Source organism: Typopeltis vanoorti, chromosome 8, assembly GCF_054136105.1.
Source record: "Typopeltis vanoorti isolate ZY-2024b chromosome 8, IOZ_Tvanoo_1.0, whole genome shotgun sequence".
NCBI lineage: Eukaryota > Metazoa > Arthropoda > Arachnida > Uropygi > Thelyphonidae > Typopeltis > Typopeltis vanoorti.
The window spans coordinates 51,076,046-51,094,438 of NC_143556.1; the positions used below are offsets into that span (position 1 = coordinate 51,076,046).

Here is an 18,393-nt window from a genome sequence, read left to right on the forward strand (position 1 = left end):
CTGCAACATGTCCATACAAAGGATGCCGTTCATAATTTAGTTATTGTTTCCGCTCATATCTACTCTGTGTAGTCCTTCTGATGTGAGGAGATGCAATACCAGACAGTGAGTGTAGATGGTCAATTTTTGTAGGCTTAAGGCAGCCAGTAATGTGCAGACATGTGCATTAAGAACCTTATCAATAATTTTGACATGTGATAATCTTTCCCAAACAGGGCTAGCATGCTCGGCTGTCAAAAAGCAGAGTGCCAGTGCAGAGGTGTGCAGTACTTGTGGATTTACACCCCACCGAGATGATGTTAATTGGCACAGAATATTATTACGTGTTTGAGTTTAGCTTCTGACTTCTTTGTGTCGCTTATAATTAGGGTCCTATCTAGTGTAACACCTGGGTAAGTTGGATTTGGATAATTGACCAGTTTCACACCATTCCATTCAATATTCAACTCTCTCCTCGCCTCCCTATTATTGAGATGGAAAAGACACATTTGGGTTTTACTGGGATTTGGTTTCAGTTGGTTTTCCTTATAGTAAACTGTAAGGGTTTCTAGCTCTTGTGTGAGCTGATTCTCAATGTCATCAAAGGATTTTGCTTGATAAGCTAAACCCACAGTCAAGAACCTTCTTATATATATAGATGAAAGAAGGTTCTTGACCGTGGGTTTATAGGTTAGTCATCAATATATATATATATATATATATATATATATATTGAAGAGAAGGGGAGATAGCATACTTCCCTGAAGTAGACCATTTTTCTGGATACGCCACCTACTCCTTTTTCCCTGAAAATCAACAAAGAATCTCCTGCTGAACAGCAGCGACCTAAATATCTCCACTAACCGATAGCTGTTTGTCATGCAGTAAATTTTGACTATACGCTTTCTAAGATTTAGTGTGTCATATGCTGCTGTCAAATCTATAAATACAGCTCCTGTCGCTAACCTCCTTTCAAAGCCGTCCTCAATAAACTGTGTTAAGTTTAATACTTGTCGAGTGCATGATCTTCCTGGTCTAAATCCTGCCTGTTATTTTATCAGCACTTTCTCTATTTCTGGACTTAGTCTGTTCAAGATTAACCTCTCATACAGCTTCAGTGTTGTGCATAGGAGAGCTATAGGCCAGTAGCTCTTTGGATACTCAGCAGGTTTACTCGATTTCAGGATAGGTATTACTTTTGTTTGCCTCCATATGCTGGGTATTTTAGCAAATTTCCAACAAAAGTTGAAAAATTCTAACAACCACTCTGTTGCCTTTTCTCCCAGATTCCTTAGTATCTCGTTTCTGACATCATCTATACCGGCAGCTTTTCCTGGTTTTAAGGCATTTTCTAGTTCCTCTTTAGTAAATGGTGCTTCGAAGAGATTATTTTCTGAATCCCTAACTTTTTAATACAATCTTTAGGTATTTTTCCTTCGGTACTTGGTTTTAAGGCATTTTCTAGTTCCTCTTTAGTAAATGGTGCTTTGAAGAGATTATTTTCTGAATCCCTAACTTTTTAATACAATCTTTAGGTATTTTTCCTTCAGTACTTGGTTTACCATTCAGAGATAGATGAGTTGCAATTTGGTTTGCATTTACATTAACTTCTGTTGCTGCTGTTGTGGGGTCACCAGATAATTTTTTGAGTAAGAGCCAGGCTTTCCTGCTACTGTGTTTCATATCCAAGCTTTTAATTTTCTCTGCCCATTGTTGACTTCTTTTTTCAGGCAGTGCTGCCATAAGTTCCTCTCCTGCATCAATTGTTTCTGATGAAAATAGATCTTTATCATAAAGGTCACAATATCTTTCATATATTTCCACATTGTGCTCTGTAAAACCTGGAATATAACATGTTCTACACTTCTCGGGATGTGCCTGGTAGCAGACCGTCTAATAGCTTTGATGAACTTTCCATAATTTTCTGGGCTGGGTGAAATGTTGGTCAGGTTTATGCCTAATTCTCTTGAGAACTGTTCCCAGTTAGCTTTTTTAAAATTAAAGCGTCTTCTAAGTGGGATCTCCTTAAGTCAGACTGGTGGGAAAACTTGCATCATTTATTGGTCTATGTTGTGAACTTGGGATTGGTGCAAGTACCTGTTTAGTGCACAGATTAGCTATTCTATTACTAACAAATCCAAGGTCTGGGTTATAAACTCTTTTCCATCTTCCACTGTTAAATGATGATGGCTGTTTAAGATTGCGTATAAGATTCATTTGATTACTTTCAGCCCACTGTTCAACTAACTCTCCATCCTCATTTGTTTCACTATAACTCCACTATGTGCTATGACTGTTAAAGTTGCCTATAATAATAACAGATTTCCTTTGTGTCAAGTACTGGGACATTTCAAAAGCAAAGGTTATACTAAGTGGTTTATATACTGAGAAAACACTGATGTTATCCAGATCTATTCCAAGGATTTCTATGTTATTTTGGTTTGTGATTAGGCATCCTGTAATCTGGAGCTCCTGCCGAGTGAAGATAGCACTTCCGTACTTTTCATGTGGTATTTCTTTTATGAGCTTCATTCCAGCAATTTTAGGTCTGACTTGTTGAAGTCCTTTGTGTGTCTCCTGTAGACATAAAATATCACATTTTTGCAATAAGATCTTCTTTTACAGAGGAGAGGCCCTCTGTATTGTGTGAGATGATTGTCAGGATTGGTTCCCATAAGGGCTGTTGAGTTTTAGTCATTGTGTCTCTGATAAAGAAGATGCTAGTCGCACTATAAAACTGTAGAAAACTATAGAAGACTGTATTGCATTGCGCTATATAGATCACTGGTAGCAGAATTCGCAGCTTGAAATGAGAGGGTTGTTGTGACGTGAACGCTTCTGCTATGACCCCCTATAATTATGTATGATTTCATATTTCTTATGTTTTTTCTCTCCAATACGATTTTCCAGCACATCTTTATGTTGAAACATGGAACATGGTGTTGGTAATAATTAGTTCATATCCTAAACAGAAATCTAGCAGTACTTACCATTATTACTTGTGCTCTTTTCTCCAAATTTTTTGCTAAACATTCCTGTATGTATGAAATCCATTTCTTACTCTGCTATTTATGTCGCCAACAAGAACTAGCTTTTCCTTCAAGTCAGCTGCTCTCTAATGACTTCAAAAGATAAAAATGTCCCCTCTCTCTTTTCTTCACTTATTTCAAGTAAGTACAATAGAATAAAGCAGATATTAAATATTTATGATTTAAATATGTTTTAAAAATATTCAATTACCTAAATCTATTGGACCTTCTTTCAAACCATCTAGTTCATAAAGGCGGCCATCAATAGGAACGTAACCAATGAAGTGAAAAACGTCATCATCTTTATTACTATGTTTGGATTCAAATTCAAAAAACTGTTGTCTGAAAAAAAAATAATAATAAATAAAATGACACACACACAATCTACATGATGATGTTTCTGGAAATTGACAATGTTGGCTAAACAATAACTAAAAATTTACTTATTTACAGTATTTTGCCAAAGTTAAATTGGCATCTTTAGGGAGTAATCCACTTGATCAACATGTACACACAGGCAGACCTCAGTAAATTGCAGCCTAGTTGAATGAGTGGTTAGCATACCCACTCTCCAATAGGTTGTGGGTTCGAATCCAATCCCACTGTGGGCATCGATGTTTACAATTGTCCTTAGGTGAGAGATGAATTTCATCACCTAGCATGAGACTACTGCCCTGCTTATTGGAGGCCTGAAGTGGCTTGAAAAAGTTCTATGTTTGGTCTCGAGAGCAGGATTTCTGGACTATGTAAAAAATATATTAAAAATACCAAAAAAATATATGAAATAGATAAAAATAGAAACAAAAAATCCTTGGCCCACTCACAGTACAAAATGTACTATGTATGGGTTTGCAACTAACATTTTGTGGGTGAGAGCAACATAAAAACAGATAGAATAGGAGAAATACAGGAAGGCATACAGTCCTAAAACTATACCACCTATTGGTTTTGGTTAAGAATTCTTGCCATTGAGCCGACTGTCTGCAGATGAGGGTTTCCCATATAATAGGCAGTTGAGACAACCATATTTTTATTGGGATAGTTCATGAAGGCTGCTGCAGGTAGGTTCCTATGGTAGGTATTCGGGGCAAAATTTTGGCAAAAATAACTAAATTAGTTATTATTTAGTCTACTTAAAATTACACCAAATATTATTCTTGAGAAAGCTAGAAAAAAAAAAAAAAAAAAGAGAGAACTTGCAGTATTCCCCCCCCCCCCCCACCCCCAACTAATCTACTTGGTTTGGCATCAAAATTACTGATGGAAATATTTGGTTTGCTTCAAACTAAACGGATGCACATGCAAATTCAGGGAATTTGCATATGCATCCATTTAGGATGTCAGGGAATTCTAATGATATCCTCTGATAACTCAATGATATCCTATACTCAAACATTCCAAATGATGGTCTTATTAGTATGCTGAGTATATCTCCAACCATACAGACATTAGATAAATCTAGAAGAGTCTACCCAGTTATGAACCATCAAGGGGTACCTACATTCTTCAGAGAAAACGCCAAGTCTCTGCAGTACTAGGCAGCACAAGGTGGTGGATGAATTTTATTGCCAAGTGTGATACCACCACTTTACTCAGTGGTGACATGAAGTTTCCAAATTCATGGATTCAAAATAAAGTCTCAGAATACCATGCAATTATGAATGCTGTTTCTCAGGATTATGACTAACATGGCTGTACCCCAATATTTCTTCCATTTCACAAGTGCTTTATCTTCACAAATTTGTTGCTAGATATCTACTAGGCTGAATCTAGTGATAACTCTTTCAGAAGTTTACAGGTCAGCCAGCAAATAATCTCACTTCCACTCTTCTGCCAGATGTACTAAGAGGGAGTTCAAGCTTGGTAATGGCAAGCACTGCCAATGCTTGCCATTAATAAAGAGCTGAGTGAATTTTCTCAAGTGAATGTTCTCATATTCCTCTCAACTTGAACTTTACCTAAAATATCCACTAAAAGTCAAAGAGAAGTACATTAATTGGAAAAAATGTATCACCCCATTCAGATTCATTTCATAAATACACGTGAATGTCAGTTCTAAATTTAATAATATTCTTCATTCATGACCTTCAACACCACATACTCTTTGCAAATGAAACTAGTCAACCTGTACTAAAGTCTTAATGAATTTGTATGCTGATATGAACTACCAAAGAGTCCCCATCGCAGTGATATTAAGTTCTTTTGTGAACACCAAAAGCTCCAAAATTCACTATGGTAAACTTGTTTACTAGCAAACATATAAAGAGATATGCCTCGAATGGAAAGATAGGAGATTTTGAAACATTTCTTCTTTGAAACTCTCATACTTTCCTAAACAGTACAATATAACTATAAGTATTCAAACTGAATAAACTAAATAAGTTTTTTCTTTCTCATCAGTCTATCATTCATCAATGCCATCAGTATAACAGGTGAACAACTATTTCTGGGATTGCTACTCTAGATGGACTTAAAAGTCCATCTAGAGTAGCAATGACATTTTGTTATGGTTTCTTTGTTACTAAAGGTAGTGTGTGTAGAAGTAAAAAATGATTTCAGCTAAATGAAAGTTGCCTATATTTTTTAAAAGTAGCAGCAGGAAAAATCATAGAAATATTATCATCAATCATCCACTAGGTGATTTAAAAGTCCATCTAGGGTAGCAATGGCATGTATTCCACAAATTTCCCAAATTCATTATATTTATGCCTGTATACACGCAACTCCTCCTACGTGTTCAATGTTCATGAAGAGAAATAACACAATCACAATAGTCAAAGTATGGCTAACTCAATGATCATTAAATAAAAAGTGAATCATATACAATACTGAGTAATCACTGTGGCCAAACCAATACGTGCACCATATGCAGATTTTGCTTGTGTGTATTCACTCACTACTTATCTTCTCTCTCTCTCCTTCATTCTTTCACATCCTTTTAATATTTTATTTATTTTTTAATTCCATCAAACTGAATGCTATGTACAATCAAGGATGCACAGAGAACTGATAGCACTATTTTTTTTTATTTTTATGTCAATATCGCATACAAGAGATCTCAAGACTAATAACACAAGTGTTACATGCAGGCAACTAATCAAGAAGAAAAGGATTTGGAACAGCCATGAGAAGGCTGTTCCAAAAATAAAAAAAAATAAGGTGATTGAAGACTGTAGTGGACTTTTCAAGCATAGCCCTCTGCTTAACCTATGGACACAAATCTTGTTGACCAGGGCAACATTCAAGCCAGTATGTCTACTTTGATACTGCATGCTCATTTCTTGTAGTGTCTGGGATACCTAGTTGGCATTGGGAATCCAAAGGTGAAGTATTAGTCAGAAGTTGCTACTTTCCTAGCTGGGGACCAGTGCAGGCTACCATCAATACCTGAAATAGAGGCTGTTCCTATCGAGGATCAGATGCCTGTGCAGCTGCACCTTACCTGGTGGACAGTTGCTGCAGTTTCTCTTCAGGTACCTCCTCAGGGGAGCATGCTTATTTAACGGCAGCATAGCATGCCATATCACAGCATTTTAGTTTGAGAAGCCTTGCCAAAGGCTGCTCCACCACTCCTGGTGGCAATGCAGCTGTTGGTCCAGGACTGCTTATTCTTCAGGTTACCCTACTTATCTCGCAGCTGCCCCTCCATATCTGGGGGATAATCTACTATTCACCACCACCTGTGGACCTGTTCAGTTGCAGTCTATGAAACTACAAAAGTAGGCAGTGACATAAAACTTCAGCTGCATTCTCAATGGACAGCTTGTAGAATAGGTAAAATATTTCAGCTATTTAAGCAAGTTTTTAGTGAAGATGACAAATTAAATATGGAAATAGACAACAGAACAGCAAACCTGTAGAACAGGTAAATTATTTCAGTTATTGAGGTACAGTTTTTAGTAAAGATAGCAAATATATGTGGAAATAAGATAATGGAATTAGCAAAGCTGGTGTATGCTGATATTGCTCAACTCCTGATGCTTTATAAATCCCAGATCTGTCTAACCTTTGAATATTGCTGTCATATCTGAGGTGGAACATCAAAAACTACATCTTTCAAAATAGATCCAGAAGAAAGCTGTTTGCTTAATAAATGACCTTTTACTCACTCACTACTACCAAACTGTTTGTCACTATTCCTCCACTTCTCACCAAACATGGGTGGCTGCTTAAAAATGAATGAACTAAACCAAACAAGAACACTGGGAATTGACTGAATATTATCCAGTTCAATATTGAGGGATTCACTAGATCAAAATCAGAGGTATTAAATAACATTCTTACTAAGCACAAAGTAGACGTTGCACTACTAGAGACTCACCAAACCCCACAAGGAAATATTACCATTCCAGGCTACATTCTTCTCACTAATAAACCTGATGAAAGACATGGCCTGGCAGTCTATGCTTTTGCATAGATTGCCAGGCCTTCCTCAACTTCCTCATTCAGTCCATTCTGACATCATCCTTGGTGATTTTAACTCACACAGTACACTATGGAGAATACAATAATGATGACAACCTAGGCCTGCAATTAACAGATGGATGTTAATACAACCTCTACATCATCTATGACATCAAGCAACCTTGAACCTTTAAATCTGGAAGTGGAGTTCAGAGACAACCCTGATCTCTGTTCTACCACCACTGATACAAAAGGAAAGTACTGCCTCCTTTTCCCCACAGCCAGCACAGACTCTGCCTAATCAGGACTTATAATTCCCAGAATAAACAGTTTCCCAAAACCCTGAGGAAATCTCAGGAAAGTAAACTGTCCAAAATTACTGAACCTCAACATAATTTCACCCATAGCTGATAACTATGAAAGATTCACCAAATTTCTTATAGCATCTGGCAAGAAACACATTCCGAAAGAATTCAGAAAAATCTACACACCATGCTGGTCAACTGAAAGTAGTATTCTTTTGACAGAGTATGAACAACAGAACCATCCAAATACTACTTCTGTCCTCTTAAGGTCCTTGGATGATGGGAGAAGAGCTTGCTGGCATGAAGAACTGAACAACCTCAACTTTACCAGATCAAGTTGCAAGGCTTGATAACTGCTCTGTCGACTAGGAGGAACCAACACTCCAAACAGGACTAAAGGGAAAGTAAACTCTAACAGTATAGCAAAAATCTTAGCACAAAAAAGGCTAAACCCAAAATTCCCAGTCACCAAAAAAGAGATCCATCATCTTTATAAAAAAAATTTTCTTATCATGTCCTACATTTACAGGAAACTCCAATCCAATAACTATAAATGAAATTGATGGCATTTTTCCAGACTTTCTTACTCACCTTGGCTCAAGAACAAAATCCTCGCTATCTAATTTCTTCTCCACAATAATAAACGATGAACAGCTCTCAAAACTTTGACATGAATCAAAGATAATAGCCCTTCCAAAACCTAACATATCAACTGATGACCCTCATAACTACTGCTCTATAGAATTACTCTGCATTCCTTACAAACTTTTTGAAAGGATTATTCTCTCTAGAATTTCTCTAAAAATAGAAACCATTCTTACCCAGTGAATAGGCTGGGTTTAGGCCAGGCAGAAGGTGTTGCAATCTCACAACCCATATAGAAGCTGAATACCAAAAGGGTTTAAAAACAGGTACTGCCTTCACAGACCTAACATCAGCTTATGACACTGTATAGAAGGGAGGTTTACTCTATAAAGCAACTAAAATATAAAAAAAAGCAGAATTTATCTTAAGGATGGATTGCCACATGGAGCTGTCCTCAACCCAGCTTTATTCAACCTGTACACAAGCAATACCCCTCCAACAGCTAGTAGAAATTTGATCTATGCTGATGACATAACTATCGCCACCCAAGACAAGAGCTTCCAAGGTGTTGAGGAAACACTGAGCAAAGATCTGAGCACACTACAAAATTACTTTGAACACTGGAGACTATCTCCTAATCCCAGCAAAACTGTTTTTTCTGCTTTCCACTTAAATAATCATAAGGCTCATAGAAAACTAAAAATAAACTTCTGCTACAGGACTCTAATCCATGAAAATAACCCTTGTTACCTTGTTGTTGCCATTGACATAGGGTAACTTACCAAAAACATTTGGAAAAAACTAAATTGAAGATATCCATCGGAAACCACATCATAAACAAGTTGACGGGCACAACTTGAGATTGTAATGCCTTGACTCTTAGAACAGCAGCCCTGGCTCTAATCTTTCCTGTTGCAGAGTATTGTTTGCCAATTTGGAGCTGAAATCACCACATGACTCTTGTAGAGACACAATTTAACATAACAATGAGAACCATTTCTGGTACCTTACGAGCTACTTCTTTCCCACAGTTAACTGTTATTTCCCCACATCACTACTCCATGATTCAGAAGAGAAGAAGCTATCATCAAAGAAATAAAGAAAATTAGAAATAACATGTATCTTTCTATTCATCAAGATATCTCTTCACCTCCAGCATGCTGCCTTGCCCACAGATCTCCCATGGCTTGTGGAATTTCCAGATGATAGTCCCCAGGATTGATGGAAAAGACTCTGGAATGAACTACAAACAAACACTGGATCAGAGATCCAACCATCGAACTGCTGGGATTCAATCTATCTCGACATTTCTAGAGTCGGATAAACAGATTTAGGATTGGACAAGGCTGCTGTATCCATTTACAACATTATGGGGAATTTCTATGGGGTGTGCTTAAGGGTCAAAGCTGTATAACTGAGAGGAGACCTCCACATAGCCTTTAAAGGAATGCGGAGAACCGACCAGGGCTTCTGACCTAATGTCCAATCCTCACCTTCTCATGGTGCACCCTGTTGGGTATCTACGTGGATACTGAACGGATGAGGATGGGCTGGCAATTTGGGATTTAGCCGACCAAATTGTATTCTTATTGGTTAAACCAAAATATAGAATGATGGTACAACATGACAAAATTTCATGCCGGCTGGGGCGTCGCCCGGTGAAACAAGGCCCTCGTTGTTTTCGCCAGGGAACCAGGGCGAACAGTGAAAAGTCAGCTACTGGAACAAACCTGAAAACACACTCCAACTCAACATCACCAGAGTTAAAGATCGGTACTATCAACATAAGAAGCCTGAATGGCAACGAAATGGAGCTAACGGAAGAATTATATAAGTACCAGATCGACATAATAGGGGTGACTGAAACAAAAAAGACAAAAACTTGTCTTTTTTGATCTTTCTGAGCAATAAATACAAAATGTTATATTCAGGCAATGACAATCAAGGAAAAGAATGAGTAGCCATAGTATTCAACACAAAATACGAGGATAATCTTCTTGAATGGCAGTCAGTCTCAAGTAGAGTAATGTGGGCAAATATGAGAATGGGGAACTGGACAATGAGACTTATTTGTGCCTATGGTCCCACAAAAGGTTCTACTAAGGTAGAAGTGGAGGAATTTTTTGAGGCTTTAGAAAAAGCAACTGACACAATGAAAAATAAAAAGTTGGTCCTTGTTGGGGATCTAAATAGCAGAGTAGGAAATGATTGCGAGACATACAAAAATATTTTGGGAAAATTTGGAGAAAAGAGCAAAGCGAATAATAATGGCAAATATCTGTTGGATTTCTGCTCAGGACATGGACTGGTTATTACTAACATCATGTTCCAACATAAAAATGTGCACAAATTCACATGGAGAGAAGAGGCTAGGAATAAGAAAAGTCTCATTGATTATGTTATTGTTGATAGTGATGTTTTCTCCCTGGTGCAGGACACCAGAGTGTACAGAGGATTTGAAATTGGAAGTGATCACTATTTAGTCTTGAGCAGGATAAAATTGAATTTCATATTGAAAAGAATAACATGTAAGAAAGTTTTAAAGCGAATAAAAGTTGAGCAGCTCTCAGATGTGAACTGTAGGCTAAAATACACAAAGATTATTGAAGAAAAAATGAACGAGTTTCAGAACAGGAATCAAACCTTGGAGATTCAGTGGCAAACTCTGAAGAAAACATTGATTGATTCTGCCAGAGAGGCATGTGGTGAGGTTATCCATACGGATAAAAAAATCAGAACTCCCTGGTGGACACAGGAAGTTAAAGAGGCAGTGAAGGAAAAGAAGAAAGCATACCAAAAGTTCCTGTCATATAAGTCAGCTTGTGCTCTTAGAGAATATAGAGACAAATGCAAGAATGCTAAACACTGTAAAACTAGCTAAACAAAAGTAATGGGAGGACTTTGGCAAGAATATAGAAAATAAATATCAAGAAGGTGGCAAAATATTCTGGAGGTTGTTGAAGAAGCTTAAAAATGGAGGAAATAGTGCTGTAAAAGGAATTAGAGATGATAAAGGTGACATGAAAACGGGAGAAAAAGATATCCTTGAAGTATGGAGTAATTACTTTGAAAAACTGCTAAATGAAACAAGCAGTGATGACAGCACAGTGGTAAAAAACACTGACCAGGCATGCAGTCAGAAATATATATCCATACTAGAAGTAGAAAAAGCCATCAAAGGCTTGAAATGTGGAAAGGCAGCAGGAATAGATGATATTCGACCAGAAATGCTGAAGTATGGTGGTATAAGAGTCTTACAGTGGCTGCACTGCATAGTTCAGAAAGCCTGGACAGAGGGACGAATTCCCGATGACTGGAGTAGAGCTCTCATAGTACCCATATATAAAAAGGGAAATAAAACTGCATGTGAGAATTACAGAGGTATTTCCCTACTGAGTGTTCCTGGCAAAATTTATGCAAGTATACTTGAGAAATGGTTGAGAAGAATTGTGGAAGAAAAGCTTGGTGAAGAACAAGCTGGATTCAGGCCAAATAGAGGCTGTCAGGATCAGATCTTCACTTTACGACAAATATTCGAGAAAGCATGGGAATATAACAACGATCTGTATTTAAGTTTTGTCAATTTGGAAAAGGCATATGACAAGGTGCCAAGAGAGAAGATATTCAATACGCTGCAGTTATATGGTGTCAATGGGGCATTATATCAAGGAATACTTAGTCTTTATTTGAGTTGTAAGTCAGCAGTTAGAATTGAAGGAAGTACAGGAAGATGGTTTAATGTTAAATCTGGTGTGAAACAAGGATGTACATTATCCCCTCTGTTATTCATTATCTATATGGATCACATTATGAAGGAAAGTGGTATTAAACATGATATCAAGATTGGAGATGTTAATGTCAGCTCTTTGCTTTATGCAGATGATGTTATATTTCTAAATAAATCTGCTACAAGTCTGCAAGATTCTCTGACTAAAGTGAATAGCTGTTGTAATATGGTATGAAGGTCAGCAATAAAAAGACAAAGACAATGAAAATAGGCAGAATCAATGAAAATGTCAACTGTGTTGTGAATGGAGAACCTGTGGAACAAGTAAAACATTTCAGCTATTTAGGCACGATTTTTACTGAAGATGGTAAATTAAATATAGAAATAGACAACAGAATCAGCAAAGCTGGTATGGTGGGAAGTCAATTGAATAAATTCATATGGAAGAAGAGAGAAATTAGTCGGAACACTAAATTAGCTGTGTACAAGACAGTGTTCAAACCAGTTTTAACTTATGGATCTGAGAGCTGGGTCAGAAGTAAAACACTTGACCAAAGACTAGAGACCACAGATATGAGAGTCTGAGAAAGATTATAGGCGTGAACAGATGGCATCAATGGCAATATCATATTAAAAACGAGGATATTAGGAAAGAACTTGACATTGTCAGCATCCAGGAATGTGTTAGCAGAGCTAATCTCAGGTGGTATGGTCACTTAAACAGAATGGGCGAGGAAAGATTAACAAAACAAGTGTTCTCTGCCAGGTTGGCAGCAAAACGACCTAGAGGAAGACCAAGATATAGGTGGATTGATACTGTACAAAGTGCTTTAGACGATAGAAATATAAGATCTGATAATGTTGGAGTCTTGACAAGTAACAGACTGATTTGGAGGAAAATTATAGATAGGAAATTAATAATGATGTAATTTTTTTCATGTAGTACTATCATATCCTGTACACCCCTTGAGGGTACATGGCAGGAATTTGATGATGATGATGGGGAATTTCAGAGTTGACTATTTGTGTGTGTTGGTGGGTGTGTAGACTATGCATCATATCACTGATAACTCCTTTCCTGGAAGCCTCAGGAATTATCAGTGATATGATGCATTTACTCCCAGACACTGCCATTGACTGGCTAACTGAACTTTCAGTCTGTATATTATTGTTATTAAGAGAGACTTCCAGGATGTCAGGGACTCATTGAAGGAGGCTACTACACACACCGGCTATCATAATTGTTCTTGAATTCATTCACACTGGTTGCACACACAACATCCAATGGCAATCCACTTGAATCATGCTCCACTCATAGAGAAAAATCTTTCATTTTTCAATGATATCCTTTTGCCCTTTTCCCACCTTTCATAAAATGAAAAATTTCCATGAACTGTCAAAAGTCTCAATCACATCACTCCCTCTTTCTCCTGTTTGCACTTGAAACACTTTGGCCATCCTGTTCATACTTCAATGGCAAAATATTTTCTTCAGTAATAGGAACTAAATTAGCACTAATTTTTAATAATTCTGAAGTAATTTTTTTTTTACCATGAACTCTGTAATTAATTGTTGATATCCTGTTTTGACTAGATCTTTGTATAATTCTTTATCGCACCATACATGACTTCCGTTCAAGTTTAAACTGTTCAGCTTGTTCAGTATTTGGATCATGTGTAAGAAAATGACTTTGCAATTTACTAGCCATTTGAAATCCTTCTTTAATTAATCTTGTAGTGAGTGAAATCTCTTCATCATCATCACTTTTTTCTTTTTCACACATTTTGGCCAAGTAGCTTTCCAGCATGCATTTAAAGTTGATGGGTTCAATTCTGATAATGCCGCCAACTTAACAAGTTTGATGCAATCCAAAATAGAAAATTTCTTCCACACATCAATAAACTGTCAGTGGATTATTCTTATCTAGTTTATCCAAAATGAATTGGAATGTTCTTCTTATTTAGTAAGTTTTGAAGGTAGTGTTCACAGCATGGTCAAGTGGTTGTATTAAGGATGTTGTATTAGGTGGCAGAAAACAAAATTCCACATTTGGGTGTTCTAAAACAGAATGGCCAGATGCATCGTCTATAATCAATAAAACTTTAAAGTCCAGATTTTTTTTCCCCATCGAATAGCATTTAACTCTGGAACAAAACATTGAACCATTCATTAAAAATTTCGTTTGTAACTCAACCATTTTTGTTTGCCTTCCAGAGCACTGGCAATGTGCTAAAATCCACACCTTTCATTGCCTTGCACGAACAAAACACAAGAGGTGTAACTATTTCGAATTGTAAACAAGAAATGATTGTTAGCAAACAGCTTAACTCCTTCCAAGCAGCTTTATTTAAGCAGGCCTCCCGTAACGGACCAACTTAACTTTGAGGAATCAGCATAGCACCCTTCTGCTTACAGTAATCAACAGCAAGTGAACATAAAGGATCATCTGTTGGCTTAACTTCGGGGAATCATAACTAAAAAAAATTAATTTTTTTGTTGTCACCACAGTTGTCTACATTCTATAGTATATTATTGTTATTAAGAGGAACTTAGAGTAAACCCTGATATTTAAAATATCAAGGGAGTTCCCCAAAATTCAAGTTTAAGAATATATGTACATTTGTAGGAAATGAAAATTATAATGAAAATACCCTATTTAACAGAAATGAATCCAAACAGAAATTTTAAAAATAATTTTAACAATGAAAAAACGAATTTATAATTTCAAAATTATTTTTATTTTTCAACATAATCTCCCTTAAGACTGATACATTTATTCCAGCGATGCTCAAGAGCCATTATCCTGTCCGTGTAGTGGTTCTCAGTAAGATCTGCAAAATAGCCCTCTACAGTTGCAATCACCTCTTGATTTGAAGAAAAAGGCTGACCAGCAAGGAAGAGTTTTAGTTTTGGGAAGAGACAGAAGTCAGAGGGAGTAGCAGTGGAATAGGGGAATAGGGTGGATGTTCCAACAATTCATAGTGCAGATCCCTTAATTTTCCCCATTGCCAAAACAACTTTGTGGACAGGTGCATTGTCCTGATGAAAGATGATTTTTTTCTTCTGCAAACCAGGTCTTTTCTCACAAATTTTTTCATCTAGTCTGGTTAAAAGATCAGAATAATATTCTCCAGTTATTGTTTTACTCTTTACAAGATAATTAACAAACAAAATACTTTAGCATCCCAAAACACCAATGCCATGACCTTTCCTGCTGATGGAACTGACTTTGTTTTCTTTGGCACTGAACAACCAGTTTTGACTGCTGTTTGGATTCTGGTGTGTAATGGTGAATCCAAGTCTCATCCATAGTAATAAATCGATGCTCAAAATCAGTTTTTATTCTTGTTAAAATGCTCCAAGCACTGTTCAGAAATTTTCATGCGAGTGTGTTTTTGATCTGCTGTGAGTAAGTGTGGCACCCATCTTGCACAAAGTTTTTTCATTTGCAATTCTTCATGCAAAATATATCCTAAACATTTTTTTGAAATGCCTGTAGTCTCAGCAATTTCATGCTCTTTGACTTGCCGGTCATCCAATATCATATTATGCACTTGATCAATGATTTCTGATGTTGTTACACTTTTTGGATGTCCTTCATGTGGATCATCTTCAAGACTGGTACAGCCATGTTTAAACTCGGCAGCCCATTTCTTAATTGTCGAAAACAAAAGAGAATAGTGTCCATAAACTTTTATGAACTTTGAATGAATTTCTTTTGGCATTAAACCTTCTTTTAGAAAGAATTTTATAACCATGATACTCATGATATTCTGTATCATTTCAAGGGATACAGACAACACTTTTGCTTCAGACAGCTGTATAAAACAGACTACTTGATAGAATGACTTGCAATTTCACATGGATGCTTATGACAGATGTATCAACTTAGATAAAAAAAATCTTGCCGATAGCATTGCCATCTATGGCTGAGGCTGAGAACTTTTCAGATCACCCTCATAAGTAATTCCACTACAGTAAACTAAAACATGACTACCATTCAAACAAAAAATTACCACAGCAAACCTCCCACTACAAAAATATGTTCCTCTGAGCTTGATGAATTTATTATAGAGGACTGGATGTATAGCAGCATATAATCACCCAAAACTAAACATTATAAGAAAATATTATTAATAATAACTTCATTAAATAAGTTAGTAAATAAGCTTTTCATAAAGTATTTTTACCTTGAGAAACTATTATGAACTTCCCGAATTGTATCAGAATTGCTCAACGTAAGTCCTTTCATCTGAAATTGAAGGATGTTCATATGAAATTAAAAATATGGAAAATCAATAATAATCATAAAACTCGCAAATTCTTTAGTTAACTGTTAGAAACATATTTAGCCTGTTTTAGCTGGAAACAACTGAAAAAGGACTACAACAAAAGTGGCCTTTCTTCTGAATAAGGAGAAGGATAAGGTCAAGCATTAATATGAAACCAGAATTTTTATTTAAATTTTCTTGTAATTTTATTTAAATTAAAGTGTATATTCATTTTAATGATAGTTTACAATCAATCTGTAAGAACAAGGCAATGTATATGAGATTAATAAGTGCAAGAATTCACATTTTCAAATGACATAGTATGAACTGGAACTAAAATGGCATCTTCGATAGCACAGGCTATGGAATGTGCTATGGAAGATGCCATATTAGTTGCTGTATACATTGCACAACTTTTGCCACAAAAATAGTGAAAGTCGTGAATACTGGTGCTGAGAGATAAGTTCTTTTTGAAAGTTTTTTGTGACAATTAAGTCATCATTTTTGCATAATTATATTTATGGGTGTTTGTGTGATTAACTGTAAGGATAGTGTGTCTGTAATTGTATGATTTTTAAAGGTTTACTACTTGTTTTATTGTACACTGTGTTGTGTGTCATGGCAACGAAGCGCAAAATAATGACAGGTAATTTTAACATGCATAATTATGTTTGCTGCAGCATGTGCGAAATGTCTGGCCTTCACAGAATGAGAGATTTTTGGAAAGAGAATGTAACTGGGGAAAATGTTTGTTGGAAGTGTTTTGTGAGCAAATGTAATAAGTGTGAAAAGAGTAAGAGTGACAGGGTTAACTTGAAGAAGGAAATATGTGATGATGCAATTGACGTAGTTAGTGTTGCGAGTGGTATGAGTGAGTGTATGTATGTATGAATGACATGGTGCAAAATGATGAGAATGATCAGATGGTAATGGAAAAGACGGTGCAATCATGTGGGGGTTCTTCGCAGAACAAAACATGAGATTGAGTGATTGGAGAAATGCTTGGCAGATGGTATGAGATAGAAGAGAAAGCAGAGCATAATAGAGTGCATGCATGAAAATACAGATTGGATTTTGTATGGCAATTCATTGATATAAGGGGTCCTTGAGGAGAATGTGATAAAAATATGTTTTCCTGGAGTTAAGATTAAAGATATCAGTGATGTTATAAGGATGCAGAGTTAAGTTGAAAGAGAGATGTTTGTTTTGGTTGGCACAAATGATTTAGCAGGTGAAAAGTGTGGTATGAGAGAGGACATGGAGTTGCTAAGGAATTACTAGTGCATGTGATAAAGAAGAGTGAGCAAGTAAAAGTTGTGAATCTGTTGCCGGAGTATGATAGAGGTGCTGAGTGCTATGATCATGAATGAGTCAGTGCACAGATTGTGCAGGAGAAATGGTGTGGAGTTTGATGGAAGGAAAGTAGGAGTAATATAGGGTGAATGGCTTCCATCTAAATGGATTTAGTGTCAGGAGTCTTGAGAAAGTGTTGTTCAGCAGTGAGAGTTCAGAAGTACAAAGTCAGGGAAAACTAGGATGTTTAGGGGGGGATCAGGCAACCTAAAAGTTCTTAAGTTGGGAAATGACCACGTGATGCAAAATGCAGCACTCCAGGTTAACTTTAGTCAGCTAAGTAACACAAGGTGTAAGAGGAGTTGGTGGGATCAAGGAGGTATGCAGTTTATGTATACTAATGGCAGGAATATTTGAAATAAAGTTGAGGATATTTTAGCATTTGTTAGCACAACTTGGCCAAAAGTTATAGACAATTAGTGAAACAAGGTTGACTGATATTTATTTATTTTTTATGTCGAGCCTATAAACGAGAGGTTGACTGATCAACCTATAGTACATTAGCACTGTATATGAGTAGTAAGTTGGGAAAGGAGGAACTTGTTTACATTTGATTTAAAAGCCTGTATATTGTATTCCTTGGGAAACACACTGGGGAAAGAATGTTACACAATAGCAGGGATGAAGGAGGAGGAAAAGAAACTTGTTCTATGTGTGTGTGTACTATGAAGAAATGTTGAGCAGCAGCTGCACGTGTTCCAATGGGCTTAGTACTAAGTGGGGGGAATTATTGATGCTAT

The 18,393-nt window shown here is 36.6% G+C and overlaps 1 protein-coding gene across 1 annotated transcript in view; it reads right to left on the reverse strand.

The window, feature by feature from the left end:
- Uch-L5 (ubiquitin carboxy-terminal hydrolase L5) overlaps positions 1–18,393 on the reverse strand; it is a 176,831-nt gene that overhangs the window by 82,051 nt on the left and 76,387 nt on the right. The window contains exons 5-6 of the mRNA XM_090397231.1: positions 16,220–16,281; positions 3,220–3,350 (exon numbers count right to left, since the gene is read on the reverse strand). Of these exons, the coding sequence (XP_090253357.1) occupies positions 3,220–3,350; positions 16,220–16,281 (193 nt within the window). The remainder of the gene's footprint in view (positions 1–3,219; positions 3,351–16,219; positions 16,282–18,393) is intronic.